Source organism: Coregonus lavaretus (genome assembly GCF_964263955.1).
Source record: "Coregonus lavaretus genome assembly, chromosome: 5".
Taxonomy (NCBI): Eukaryota; Metazoa; Chordata; class Actinopteri; order Salmoniformes; family Salmonidae; genus Coregonus; species Coregonus lavaretus.
In genome coordinates this window covers 30,708,987-30,723,325 of record NC_139992.1, presented here as the reverse complement: position 1 = coordinate 30,723,325, position 14,339 = coordinate 30,708,987, and the positions used below count along the sequence as shown (strand labels likewise).

General features: G+C 43.8%; 1 protein-coding gene across 1 annotated transcript in view; it reads right to left on the bottom strand.

Moving 5' to 3' along the window:
- The window catches only part of LOC311129895 (chemokine-like protein TAFA-5), a gene marked incomplete at its 5' end in the record, with an annotated part of 153,206 nt that overhangs the window by 87,379 nt on the left and 51,488 nt on the right, over positions 1–14,339 (bottom strand). The window contains one exon of the mRNA XM_084162424.1: positions 13,206–13,355. Within this exon, the coding sequence (XP_084018550.1) occupies positions 13,206–13,355 (150 nt within the window). The remainder of the gene's footprint in view (positions 1–13,205; positions 13,356–14,339) is intronic.

Genomic DNA, 14,339 nt, shown 5'->3' with positions numbered 1-14,339 from the left:
GCTTCAGTAGCCTCCTCCCAATGACCACCCTCCAACTAACCCCACCTGGACTAAGGGGCAACACCGGACTACGGGGCAGCACCGGACTAAGGGGCAGCACCGGGATAAGGGGCAGCACCGGGATAAGGGGCAGCACCGGGCTAAGGGGCAGCACCGGACTAAGGGGCAGCACCGGGCTAAGGGACAGTACCTGACTAAGGGGCAGCACCGGACTGAGGGGCAGCTCCGGACTGAATGGCGGATCCTGGCTGGCTGGCTCTGGCGGATCCTGGCTGGCTGGCGGATCCGGGCTGGACGGCTCTGGCGGATCCTGGCTGGACGGCTCTGGCGGATCCTGGCTGGACGGCTCTGGCGGATCCTGGCTGGACGGCTCATGGCTGGCTGACGGATCTGGCTGCTCATGGCTGGCTGACGGATCTGGCTGCTCATGGCTGGCGGAAGGCTCTGGCTGATCCTGTCTGGCAGACGGCTCTGGCTGATCCTGTCTGGCGGAAGGCTCTGGCTGATCCTGTCTGGCGGAAGGCTCTGGCTGATCCTGTCTGGCGGAAGGCTCTGGCTGATCCTGTCTGGCGGAAGGCTCTGGCTGATCCTGTCTGGCGGAGAGCTCTAGCGGCTCCGGTCTGGCAGATGGCTCTGAAGGCTCATGGCAGACGGGCGGCTTTGCAGGCTCAGTACAGACGGGCAGTTCAGACGGCGTTGGGCAGACGGACAGTTCAGGCCCCGTTTGGCAGACGGCAGACTCTGGCCGTCTGAGGCGCACCGTAGGCCTGGTGCGTGGTGCCGGAACTGGAGGTACCGGGCTGAGGACACGCATCTCAGGGCTAGTGCGGGGAGAAGCAACAGGGCATGCTTGGCCCTGGGGACGCACCATAGGCCTGATGCGTGGTGCCGGAACTGGAGGTACCGGGCTGAGGACACGCATCTCAGGGCTAGTGCGGGAAGCAGCAACAGGGCATGCTTGGCCCTGGGGACGCACCGTAGGCCTGATGCGTGGTGCCGGAACTGGAGGTACCGGGCTGAGGACACGCATCTCAGGGCTAGTGCGGGGAGAAGCAACAGGGCATGCTGGACCCTGGGAACGCACATAAGGGCTAGTGCGGAGAGCCGGAACAGGGCATGCTGGACCCTGGGGACTCACATTAAGCCTAGTGCGGAGAGCAGCAACAGGACGCACAGGACTCTGGGGACACACAGGAGGCTTGGTGCGAATAGCCGGAACGGGCTGGACCAGGCTGGCGACTCGCACCCCTGGTTTGGTGCGAGTGGCAGGAACAGGCCGGGCCGGGCTGGCGACGCACACCGTAGGCTCCGTACGTGACGCAGGGACAGGCCGGGCTGGGCTGGCGACGCACACCGTAGGCTTCGTACGTGGCGCAGGAACAGGCCGGGCTGGGCTGGCGACGCACACCGTAGGCTTCCTACGTGGCGCAGGGACAGGCCGGGCTGGGCTGGCGACGCACACCGTAGGCTTCGTACGTGGCGCAGGAACAGGCCGGGCTGGGCTGGCGACGCATACCGTGGGCTTGACGCGTGGAGTAGACACAGGCCGGTCCGTACTGGGAACACACACCACTGGCCTTAACCGGGGCTCAGGAACGGGCCGGACCGGACTGGTAACACACTTCAGCCTCTCACGCCGTGCCACAACAACTTCCCTCCCTCTACTCGCCAATGGCTCCCGTACTCCGGTAGCCTTCTCTCCACGTCTACCTGTGGCAGCCTCCTGCTGCCCAGCCGCCCAAGTCATGTGCCCCCCCCAAAAAATTTCTTGGGGTTGCCTCTCGTCCACGGGCTTCCAGCCTCGCCTCCGTGCTGCCTCCTCATACCACCTCCTCTCGGCTTTGGCTGCCTCCAGCTCTTCACGAGGGCGGCGATATTCTCCCGGTTGTGCCCAAGGACCCTCTCCAGCCAGTATCTCCTCCCATGTCCATGAATCCTTTACAGGTGGATACTGTTGCCGCTTGACACGCCGCTTGGTCCTTTGATGGTGGGTTTTTCTGTCACGATCGTCTGAAGAAGCGGACCAATACGCAGCGCGTGGAGTGAACATAATGACTTTATTAAATAAAGCAACCACGAAAAAACAACAAATGACGATAGTGAAGTCCTCTGTAACACTAACAGAAACATGGAACAAAAACCCACAAAACCAAGGAGAAACCACACAGTATAAATATGGCTCCCAATCAGAGATAACGAGCCGACAGCTGACACTCGTTACCTCCGATTGGGAGTCATATGACTAATCACCACTAAACACAAACAAATGAAACACACCCATCCCCAACACCACCAAATGAAATACACCCTAACAAATGAAAATGAACAACCCTGGCTCAAATATCAAAGTCCATGGAGCCAGAGTGTCACAATGTTCTGATTTATGGTGAAGTGACGGAAGCAAGGGGTTATGGGTAGGAACAGGAAGTGCGGTTAATGCTGTTTGTTAAAGAGGAGGATAAGGAGGAAGCTATTTTGTCTGTTGCCTTCAAACTGCATCAGTGCTATATCCTCTGCTATATCAGCTGCCTCTCGTGGAATTCCATGTCAACTCCCCCTGATAGGAACTTATGTGACTTGATGATGTATCATGTTCATGTTCTTAATGTATAGCTAGTTCCACTAGGATTATTTTATTTTTAACTTTATGAATCTGAGCGATTCAGCATAAACAAATGAAAAGAAATAGGGTTGTAATGTTAACAGATTGGAAGAGAAGTGAGTGGTAATGAGCAGCATTGCATACCACACTTTTAATTTCTATGCTAATATCTGTGTCACATGTCAGTAGACATCCCTGAAGGGAAAAGCATGCAGGTTTCTTTGTGTATCATATTTCTGCCTGTCATACAGAAAACAACCTACACAATATGTTTTTTGTAAACCCACCAAAAAAAGACTTTGATATAACTACCCTAGAGAAATAACATTGCATTAGGTTCAGGAAACAAATTCAGAGTGAGTCGAAGAGTACTCCTTGGAGTTGGATTTTTCTCCCCTGTCTTTGGTAGAAGAGAAATCAGTGATGGCTCGACACTCGACAGTTCTCCAGTATTTTCACTGACAACGTTCCGGGGAGTATAAGTGTTGATAGAGCTGGTGGAAGTGTTGAGAATATCAATGGAGAATAGGAGAATCGCTGGTGCATAGTTTCTGTTCTTCGAGGAGTCCCTCTCGAGATCATTTTGTGTTCAAAATGGATTTGCCAACTGCTGTTAATAAGGAACTTTTTTAAGGAAAATGTTAAAGTTGTTGTTTTGTAACACTGTTACCTAAAATAAAACATGATGTGCTCTCAAGCTGCCAAAATAATCACATTTTCAACCGTTTGTCTGTTTAACTGACAATCAAATTCCTCCTTTCTCTCCATCATGTAACCTCCGTGGGCAGTTATACATCATACCTAGCTGCTCCTAATCTCTCCAACTCCAACCCAACATTATATGCAGCGTTCATACGGAGGTGGCAGATAATGACTCCCACTATCTCTAGGGTCTGATTTGTATTCCGGTGGCCTTTCCCCTCCTGACCCAGAGGTCAGAGGGCCGGTTTAACATGCCCAGAGAGACTGCTAGGCACACCAGGCACACCAACCTCCCCAGCCCCCATCTGGATGTCTACTACAGGAACCCATTATGATTCACTACATCACTAAACCTCCCTTCCCAACACACAGCACTGGCAGACAGCCCCTTTCCTCCTAGTTACAGCTACTGCAGTTCATACTAATGGAATGTACTGAGCTGACATTCTATGTTTTCTCAATGGAATTCACCACTTACTGTGTATGTTGCACAGTCCATACAGTATGGGCAATTCCATAGTAACAAAATGATGCTGAGACTCAGATTTTTCCCTTTAAAGTATACCAAACAAAAACCATTAATTGCAAAGTTAAACAAACTATACAACTCTAAGAACAAAGACTACTTTTAACAATTTCCACTGAGGATTTTACAAAAACACATTTACTCAAAGAACAGTGCAGATGTAAAGTTTGGTAACAGAATGACAGCAAAATCTTCCTCAGTTTATGTGACCAAAACTCTTAAATATCTACTCTGAATTAAGATTAAAACATGTCTGCAGAAATAATGGGGTATCAGCTATGAAATGACATCTTGAGTTTCAAAAAATCTATTTTGGTTATTGAACTACAGTAAGTGAAGTGGATTAACACCCGGTAACAGAATGTAACAGAATGACATAATGTGTCACTTATGAATGTAATTCTCTTCATGGTGATGTACCTCAATAGGTACACAAAGATTTAAAAAAGTATAATATCCTCCTTTGCATGTTTGGATATTACTTTACACACCGGCTATCATTCTAATGAGCTACGCCCCCAAGCAAGGCCAAATTTGGTTAGTCCGGACCGGACCAAATCTGTACCAATCATAGACATCTATGTTTTACATGTTTGGACATCACAGTACAGCACAGTAGAGAAGAGTACAGTATAGCACAGCACAGCTGAGTATAGTTCAGTACAGCAAAGTACAGTAGAGTAGAGGTCAGTACAGTACAATGCAGCACAGTAGAGGATAGTTCAGTTCAGTACAGTATCGTTCAGTACAGTACAGTAAAGTACAGTACAATACAGTAAATTATACTGTACTCTACTCTAGTGTTCTCTACTGTACTAAACTATACAGTGTACATTTACATTACATTTTCGTCATTTAGCAGACGCTCTTATCCAGAGCGACTTACAAATTGGTGCATTCACCTTATGATAGCCAGTGGGACAACCACCTTACAATATATCAAACTTTTTTTGTTCTCTTTTTTTTTTCTTTTTTTTTTGGGGGGGTGGGGTAGGGTGAGGGTAGAAGGATTACTTTTATCCTATCCCAGGTATTCCTTAAAGAGGTGGGGTTTCAAGTGTCTCCGGAAGGTGGTGAGTGACTCTTGAGGGAGCTTGTTCCACCATTGGGGTGCCAGAGCAGCGAACAGTTTTGACTGGGCTGAGCGGGAACTGTGCTTCCGCAGAGGTAGTGGGGCCAGCAGGCCAGAGGTGGATGAACGCAATGCCCTCGTTTGGGTGTAGGGACTGATCAGAGCCTGAAGGTACGGAGGTGCCGTTCCCCTCACAGCTCCGTAGGCAAGCACCATGGTCTTGTAGCAGATGCGGGCTTCAACTGGAAGCCAGTGGAGTGTGCGGAGGTGCGGGGTGACGTGAGAGAACATATAGTACAGTACAGTACAGTACTGACCTATTCTCTACTCTACTTTCTTTACTGTATTGTACTGTACTGTCCAAACTTGTGGAACAGACGTCTCATTTCATACATTTTCTACATATATTTTCCTCATTCTACGCTTGGTAACAGATGTAGGATATAGGATCTTAATTTGAGCCAGTCTGCTATAGCAGGAAAATAATCCTGTAGTAACAGGAAATGTGAATTCTTATGCGGATTATAATTAATGGACATTTTGTAGTAGTTGTTAAATTTTTTTGGGAGCAAATCAAGTCTGCCAAATTACAAACTTTAGAAGCCTTTTAAAAACTTGAATACACTATGTTTGCATTTCCTGCGGTGCAGGAAAATTCTCAGCAACGAAAGAGTGATCAAATTAATATCCTACATCTGTATATACAGTTGAAGTCAGAAGTTTACATACACCTTAGCCAAATACATTTAAACTCAGTTTTTCACAATTTCTGACATTTAATCCTAGTACAAATACGCTGTTTTAGGTCAGTTAGGATCACCACTTTATTTTAAGAATGTGAAATGTCAGAATAATAGTAGAATGATTTATTTCAGCTTTTATTTCTTTCATCACATTCCCAGTGGGTCAGAATTTTACATTCACTCAATTAGAATTGGGTAGCATTGCCTTTAAATTGTTTAACTTGGGTCAAACGTTTCGGGTAGCCTTCCACAAGCTTCCCACAATATGTTGGGTGAATTTTGGCCCATTCCTCCTGACAGAGCTGGTGTAACTGAGTCAGGTTTGTAGGCCTCATTGCTCGCACACGCTTTTTCAGTTCTGCCCACACATTTTCTATAGGATTGAGGTCAGGGCTTTGTGATGGCCACTCCAATACCTTGACTTTGTTGTCCTTAAGCCATTTTGCCACAACTTTGGAAGTATGCTTGGGGTCATTGTCAATTTGGAAGACCTATTTGCGACCAAGCTTTAACTTCCTGACTGATGTCTTGAGATGTTGCTTCAATATATCCACATCATTTTCCTTCCTCTTGATGCCATCTATTTTGTGCAGTGCACCAGTCCCTCCTGCAGCAAAGCACCCCAACAGCATGATGCTGCCACCCCCGTGCTTCACGGTTGGGATGGTGTTCTTCGGCTTGCAAGAAACCCCCTTTTTCCTCCAAGCATAATGATGGTCATTATGGGCAAACAGTTCTATTTTTGTTTCATCAGACCAGAGGACATTTCTCCAAAAAGTACGATCTTTGTCCCCATGTGCAGTTGCAAACAGGTAGTCTGGCTTTTTTATGGCTGTTTTGGAGCAGTGGCTTCTTCCTTGCTGAGTGGCCTTTCAGGTTAATTCGATATAGGACTGGTTTTACTGTGGATATGTATACTTTTGTACCCGTTTCCTCCAGCATCTTCACAAGGTCCTTTGCTGTTGTTCTGGGATTGATTTGTACTTTTTGCACCAAAGTACGTTAATCTCTAGGAGACAGAACGCGTCTCCTTCCTGAGCGGTATGACAGCTGCATGGTCCCATGGTGTTTATACTTGCGTACTATTGTTTGTACAGATGAACGTGGTACCTTCAGGCGCTTGAAAATTGCTCCCAAGGATGAACCAGACCTGTGGAGGTCTACAATTATTTTTCTGAGGTCTTGGCTGATTTCTTTTGATTTTCCCATGATGTCAAGCAAAGAGGCACTGATTTTGAAGGTAGGCCTTGAAATACATCCACAGGTACACCTCCAATTGACTCGAAAGTGTCACGATCGTCATAATGAGTGGACCAAGGCGCAGCGTGATATGCGTGCATCTCTTTAATAGTGTACGTAGCAACACGATACAAATAACAAAAACAACAAAACGAAACGTGAAGTCCTCGGTCATACACAAACCTACACGGAACAAGATCCCACGAATCACAAGTGCACAAAAGGCTGCCTAAGTATGGTTCCCAATCAGAGACAACAAGCAACAGCTGATTCTCGTTGCCTCTGATTGAGAACCACCCCGGCCAACATAGAAACACATAACCTAGAACAGAACATAGGAAACGAAACATAGACACTACACAAAGAAACTAACACCCTGGCTCAACATACAAGAGTCCCCAGAGCCAGGGCGTGACAGAAAGATGTCAATTAGCCTATCAGAAGCTTCTAAAGCCATGACATAATTTTCTGGAATTTTCCAAGCTGTTTAAAGGCACAGTCAACTTAGTGTATGTAAACTTCTGACCCACTGGAATTATGATACAGTGAATTCTAAGTGAAATAATCTGTCTGTAAACAATTGTTGGAAAAATTACTTGTGTCATGCACTTGCCAAAACGACTTGCCAAACTATAGTTTGTTAACAAGACATTTGTGGAGTGGTTGAAAAAACAAGTTTTGATGACTCCAACCTAAGTGTATGTAAACTTCCTACTTCAACTGTATTTCTCTCTTCCAGTCTCTTCCTGTCTCATGGAATAATAGTGCTGCGCAAAACAAAGTACAATACAGAGAGCCAGTGTATACAAACGTACAGTACTTCTAACCTGTGACTTAACCCTTATGGGTCATTCCATCTCAAAAAGCACAAGAGAATTTGACACCCACCATCTCAGGTCGTGCTGAAATTGTTTATGTAGTTAGAGATACGATTCTGGGTCTACCTTTCCTGTGGCGGTCCTCATGACAGCCAGTTTCATCATAGCACTTGATGGTTTTTGCGACTGCACTTGAAGAAACTTTCAAAGTTCTTGAAATTGTCTGTATTGATTGACCTTCAGGTCTTAAAGTAATGATGGACTGTCGTTTCTCTTTGCTTATTTGAGCTGTTCTTGCCATAATATGGGCTTGGTCATTTACCAAATAGGGCTATCTTCTGTATACCCCCCTACCTTGTCACAACACAACTGATTGCCTCAAGCGCATTAAGAAGGAAAGAAATTCTAGAAATTAATTTTTAAGAAGGCACACCTGTTAATTGAAATGCATTCCAGGTGACTACCTCATTGAAGCTGGTTGAGAGAATGCCAAGAGTGTGCAAAGCTGTCATCAAGGCAAAGGGTGGGTATTTGAAGAATCTGAAATATTACATATATTTTGATTTGTTGAACACTTTGTTGGTTACTCCATGATTCCATATGTGTTATTTAATAGTTTTGATGTCTTCACTATTATTCTACAATGTAGAAAATTGTAAAAATAAAGAAAAACCCTTGAATGAGTAGGTGTTCTAAAACTTTTGACCGGTAGTGTAATTGTCAATAAATATAGTACCTAACATCCGAATTGGACCCTACTTCTTACTAGCAATGAGTAAGACATGAGGAATCCAATAAAATGATCAAAAGCCACCCACGGACACCCCACACCCAACGCCAAGCCCATCCCAACAACCAGTATACAGTATCAGTTCTTTATGTCTGACAAGTAGTATGCTGCGGCTTGGAGTATTGCTTTTTCATCTTATGTAATGTATTTCCTGTGAATCTGGAATCTTTTTTTTTTTCTTGTTCAGAGAAATTAGCCATCGAAGTCACTTGCGTTATTTACCATAAATGAGTGTGAAAATACCAGGTTTTGCCCACTAGATGCCGCTGTTCCTACTGCTGCCATGCCACTGTTCCTACCACTGCCACGTCCTTTTATCCATTTTGCTGGTCTCCTGTGTTGATCAAATGGATCCCAACATTTTCTTTGCAACTTTGGGTAGAAATCAATAACTTTTGCTAATGATGAAAATAAATTGTGTGGTCATCCTCACAATTCAAGACAGTCCACCATGAAAGCAATTCAGTTTGTCCTTCTTTTTGGCTTAATCTGTGTCCAGGAAACATCCTCTCTGTGTGTGTTTATATCTTCAAAAAAGGTCTGGAGTAGTTAGACCATTCCTGGTAAACAAGCACACCATTAGCCTACAGAAGTTCTAATGGCTTCAATGTTATGGTCTCTAATTGTCTTCAATGGTAAAAGTATATTGTTTTCCAATGGTTTTGGATTGGGTTTAATGTTTCTAAGAATTGTATTGAAATGCAATGGTCTATAATTTTATTAGGGTTGTCTGATTAGTGATTAGAGCTTTTTGAGGTCGATTTCGGTTTCGATTATTAATTTTTTACATTAAATGCACTATGCATTGTCTGGGTTGAATGCTGTAACAACACAGAATAAAACAATTAATACAAGTCGCATGATGGTAGTGACTGCTCATTACTGATCATCCCTTATCAACCATCATTTATTCACGTTACTTTACTTGAATAAAATATTTCAGTTGGTGTGTATATTACATTTGTTTTATTTGATTATTAGTTCATTCCAAGTCATCATCTCATCTCTATAGAGCTGCTGCCTATGCTGTCTGACAAAATCACTATTTTAGTAGTTCTTCAAAGTAAATAAGGCATACTTTTAAGACTGCTGAATACCAACTATCAATCACTTAGATCATGTATTTTCAGGTAGAGATACCTTGCGAAGCAACTGCTCTCTATCCCTCTCAATCGTGTCTCCCGAGTGGCGCAGTGGTCTAAGGCACTGCATCGCAGCGCTAGCTGTGCCACTAGAGATCCTGGTTCGAATCCAGGCTCTGTCGTAGCCGGCCGTGACCGGGAGACCCATGGGGCAGCGCACAATTGGCCCAGCGTCGTCCAGGGTAGGGGAGGAAATGGCCGGCAGGGATGTTGGTAGAGCATGGTGTTTGCAACGCCAGGGTTGTGGGTTCGATTCCCGTGGGGGGCCAGTATGAAAAATAAATACAAATATGTATGTACTCACTAACTGTAAGTCGCTCTGGATAAGAGTGTCTGCTAAATGACTCAAATGTAAATGTAATCGCACATTCTTCTAGCAGACGTAAAAAAGAAACACAGATCGTACAAGTAGGCACGCAATGGAATATGGTCATTGTAGTTAATTACCACGTTTTCTGTGTAGAATATTGGCCTGTTGGAAACACAACTCCCTACTACATCGCACAGTTTGGGCTTGATCTGACTTATCTCTACAGAAACTGAGAAATGTGTGCGTTGAGCTCACAAAATAATAATTGAACCGACATTGGTCAATTAGTTGTTTAAAAACCGAAAATAACAGCAATTTCTCAGCACTAGGGTTGTCATAACATTTTAGTCACTAGCCCATTTCTCCATCAATGTTTTGAGCTTGTAGGAAAAGTCTTCATATGAGAATGGCACCATAGGGATGACCTTCTCAGAAAGCTGCCATTTGTTAACTTTTCAAGGAGAGTTGGGTTGAAGCATTAGGTTGCTAAGAGAAGGACAAACTGTATTGCTTTCATGGAGGACTGGCTTGACACACAACTTATTTGAATCATGAGCAATATCTATTGGTTTTCTACCAAAAGTTGCAAAGAAACAGGCTGTGGCAGTAGCAGGAACAGTGGCATTTATTTGGCAAAACCTGGTACTTTCACACTAATTTGTGGTATATAATGCAAGCAACTTCAATGGGTATAGTTTCCCATGGAACACGAGAGGCCAATTGGAGACTGTCTCTGACCTGTTTTGTCATGTTGAGTGTGTAACCCACACAATTAGGGGGGTGTTATCAGTGTCAATAGCCAACACACACACACACAGGGCTTTAAAGTGCAACCAAATATTTCGCTGTGCAACCTGGAGTTTTAATTTGGGAGCACCAGTGCGACCCAAAGAAAATCCAATATTTTTAAAATTATTCTTTAAATAATAATTGTTTTAATGATAAGGCTTCGCACTACCATTGTTTCCCGAGCGCAGATTCGTTAGCATCATGCTTGCACCATTAATACAACAAACAATGCTTGTTTTTAGCACAAACACTTCAAAAGTTTTGAGACCCATATTACCAGAGCAATGATTTTTTCTTTCTGTCACAGATTGGGGGGCTGTATTTTACATTCATAAACCATGTTGCAGGCCGTTCTAAAACTACTCGTGGGTCTCATTGGTTTTACACCTTGTACAGTCATGTTTGATAACTCATTAGCTAGCTAGCTAACAACCTGGTAACTTTACCTGTATATCCAAACATTTGGGGGCACAGAAAGAAAGGAAAAGGATAAACTTCTTCAGGAGATCAATGATCATAGAAATGAATGAATGACAGATGTCTTATCCTCACAAACTTGACTCTCTTAAAGAGCCAGTGTACAATTTTCAATGTAATGCATCTCAATAGGAAAATAGTGCTTTTACATAATGTTAAAAACCTCATATTCTACAAATGACTTTTTAATTTCAATGACAGTTATTTGTATCAACATTTTAGCTTTTTGTAATGAACAAATGTATTTACAGAGTTACATATGTGTTTCTAGGGCACAACATATAGGATATATCTCATTCGAATTCATATAAGCTATATCTCAATTGATTTTTAAAATCTTATTTTCTGGTGCTCCTAAAAGTTATGTTGTGCTTCTAACTTTTTAAAGTTGGAAGCACCAGTGCTACCAATGATTGTTTTGTAATTTAGAGCCCGGTACACACATGCAAACACCCTCCTCGGGCCTCTCCTCTCTCGGAACACCTGAGGAGAAGGTACAATTTCTCTGTCCTCAGCCCCTCAACGAGCTCTCCTCTTAATCAGTGTAGTGGCCCCTCCACTCCAACACCACACTGCTTGGCAAAAGCAGCCTTGCTCTCTTTTCACCTGCCTTGATGGGAATCAATAGGTAGACTGTGACATTGTTACAAGAAAATAAAGGGATCAGGAGAGTGAAATGGAGTCTGTATTTATGCAACACAAGACAACATCACATCGGCCCCCTGTGGATCGGGATCAATTGGGCTGAGAGGAATATTTTGGCATGGAATTTCGATTTTGTCTGAAGAAGATTTTGTTGTCGGTGTTTGTTGTCTCCTTGCGGACCGGATGTAATGATATGACATAAAATGGGGCAGTTGGGAAGATTAAATGTATCCTGTCCTCCACTTGAACAAACTGCTTCCGAGATATGTGTAGCACTCAACCAGCAGAATAACTATTTTGTAATGGCAATACAGAGAGTAAACAGATTATATATTATTCTCAGGATTAAGTATGTTGCAGATGACTCATTGGGTAGATCATCTTGCAGAATTTCTATCAGGATTCAATTCCAGAATTAGGCTGCATTGGTTGTGATGGGTCTCATTTGGATGATCCTTCTCAAGAGGTGACCGTCAGGAGTAGAGATTGAGGATTGACAAATTAAGGACAGAGATTGTGTTGTACAGAAAGACTCAGATTGTATCAATTTAAATGTGGGATATTACAATACTGGCCCAGACCTTCAGAACAATAATAATAAAAAAAAAGACTGAAATTGAATTTGTTTATTTTATTTTATTCTCTGTCCTATTCTCTTCCAGTGGACTGGCTGCTCATTGTGTGTGATCCAGGAAGAAATATAACAAATAACACTGACTTCAGGGGAGAGAGGGGAACCAGACAAACAGGCCATGACACAAATATCAAACCCCTGTGTCGACGCAGTCTGCTCGGGGTGAGGTGTATGTGGTGGGGGATTACATGTCATGATGTCAGGTCCTTCTACTCACTATTAGACACACATACACACACACACACACACACACATTGATGGTGTCAGAGAAATAGCAATAGCATTGGCTTGGGGGGAATAGGAAACATTTGTTAAATTCACGGCCTATTGTCACTGCTGACAAAAGGAACGTCAAAGGTAACTTGACAACCACAAAAACAAAAAGAGATTTCACGGACGTATCCATGCCAAAGCATCAGATAATGTGAAGCATAAGGTATAAGAAATGATTCACTGACATGACATCACTCAGCTCTTCCAGCAGTCTTTCTGACAAAAACAATGCAATCACAACCCTTACTATACGCTTGGAAAATGTACTGGTTAGTTTGAATGTTTCAATCTGCAATGTATCTTCAGTATTGGTGATAGGATAAGCCTATTTCAGTGGCTAATATGTCCAACTCTGGTCTACACACCACCTGTATACCCACATACTTGACCACACACAGTAAAGGATCACTCCACTTGTTCAAAACTATGTAAAAAGCTCTTACCATCCACACAGGCTGGCATGGCTCTTGTCGTCCCAGCGATCTGTCCCTTCTTACAGGCGCACCGTGCAGTCTGTCTGGCGATGGTCCGTCTGGGCTGACTGCTGTCCCTGTCCAGCATCACAATCTCACATGTCCCCGCTGCCAGCTGACCTGGAAGTGACATCACATAGACAGGACATTACGTCAGAGTGGCAGAACATACTCTCTTAGGAAAAAAGGTGCCATATAGGGTTCTTCAGTTTGTCCCCATAGGGGAACACTTTTTGGTACTAAGTAGAAACCTTTGCAAAGAGGGTTCTATCTAGAACCTGTAGGGTTATTCATAGAACCCCCTGTAAATAGTTCTGCCTTGAACCCTCTATGAAGGTTTCTGCCTAGAACCATCTATAAAGGGTTCTACCAAGAACACTTTTATCCTCTAAAGGTTCTTCCTAGAACTGTCTATGAACAGTTCTACCAACATTATTAACAAAATGTTATTCTTTATGACAATACATTACATACAGCATATCATAAGGCCTTTCTTTGAGGGCCTAGTTATACCCTAAAGGTGCCCGCATACTAGGTTCGGTTTGCTCCTAGCAGAACTCGGCTAGGCGACGCATACGTCTGTGCCTCGCATACTTCCTTAAAAGACCTTCGCTTGAAGCACGAGACAAAAGCGGCAATATTACAGTTTGTCCCTCTTCAGACGCCGTAGCAACAACATAGCCAGTATACACTTCCTCAAAATAGTCAGAATTAATCTAAGATAAATCATGAAATCTGTCATAAATGTAGATGTTTTTACCAAAGAGGTCTTAGCCGTACAATTTTACATCTAACTAAGATGTTTGGTGCAGTATTTCTCAAGTGAAAAAATTAACTAGTCATCTCTCGTTGAATGAAAACAAACACTTAATTGAAGAATCCCATCCTACTAGGAGTAGTATTGTTGACCAATCAACAACGAAGGGGCTACCAAACTAGAAATATGTTTGTGTGCTTGAACAGCCAAAACGAACAAAAGGTCACAAAATGTTGTCATAATATATGCGGTGGTGTTAGGAAACTCCTGGGACTTTTCTCAATTGGATTTGCTCAACTCCAGCGTTCTCTCTCCTCCGTCCTCTCTCGCCTCCTTTGGAAAAAGGT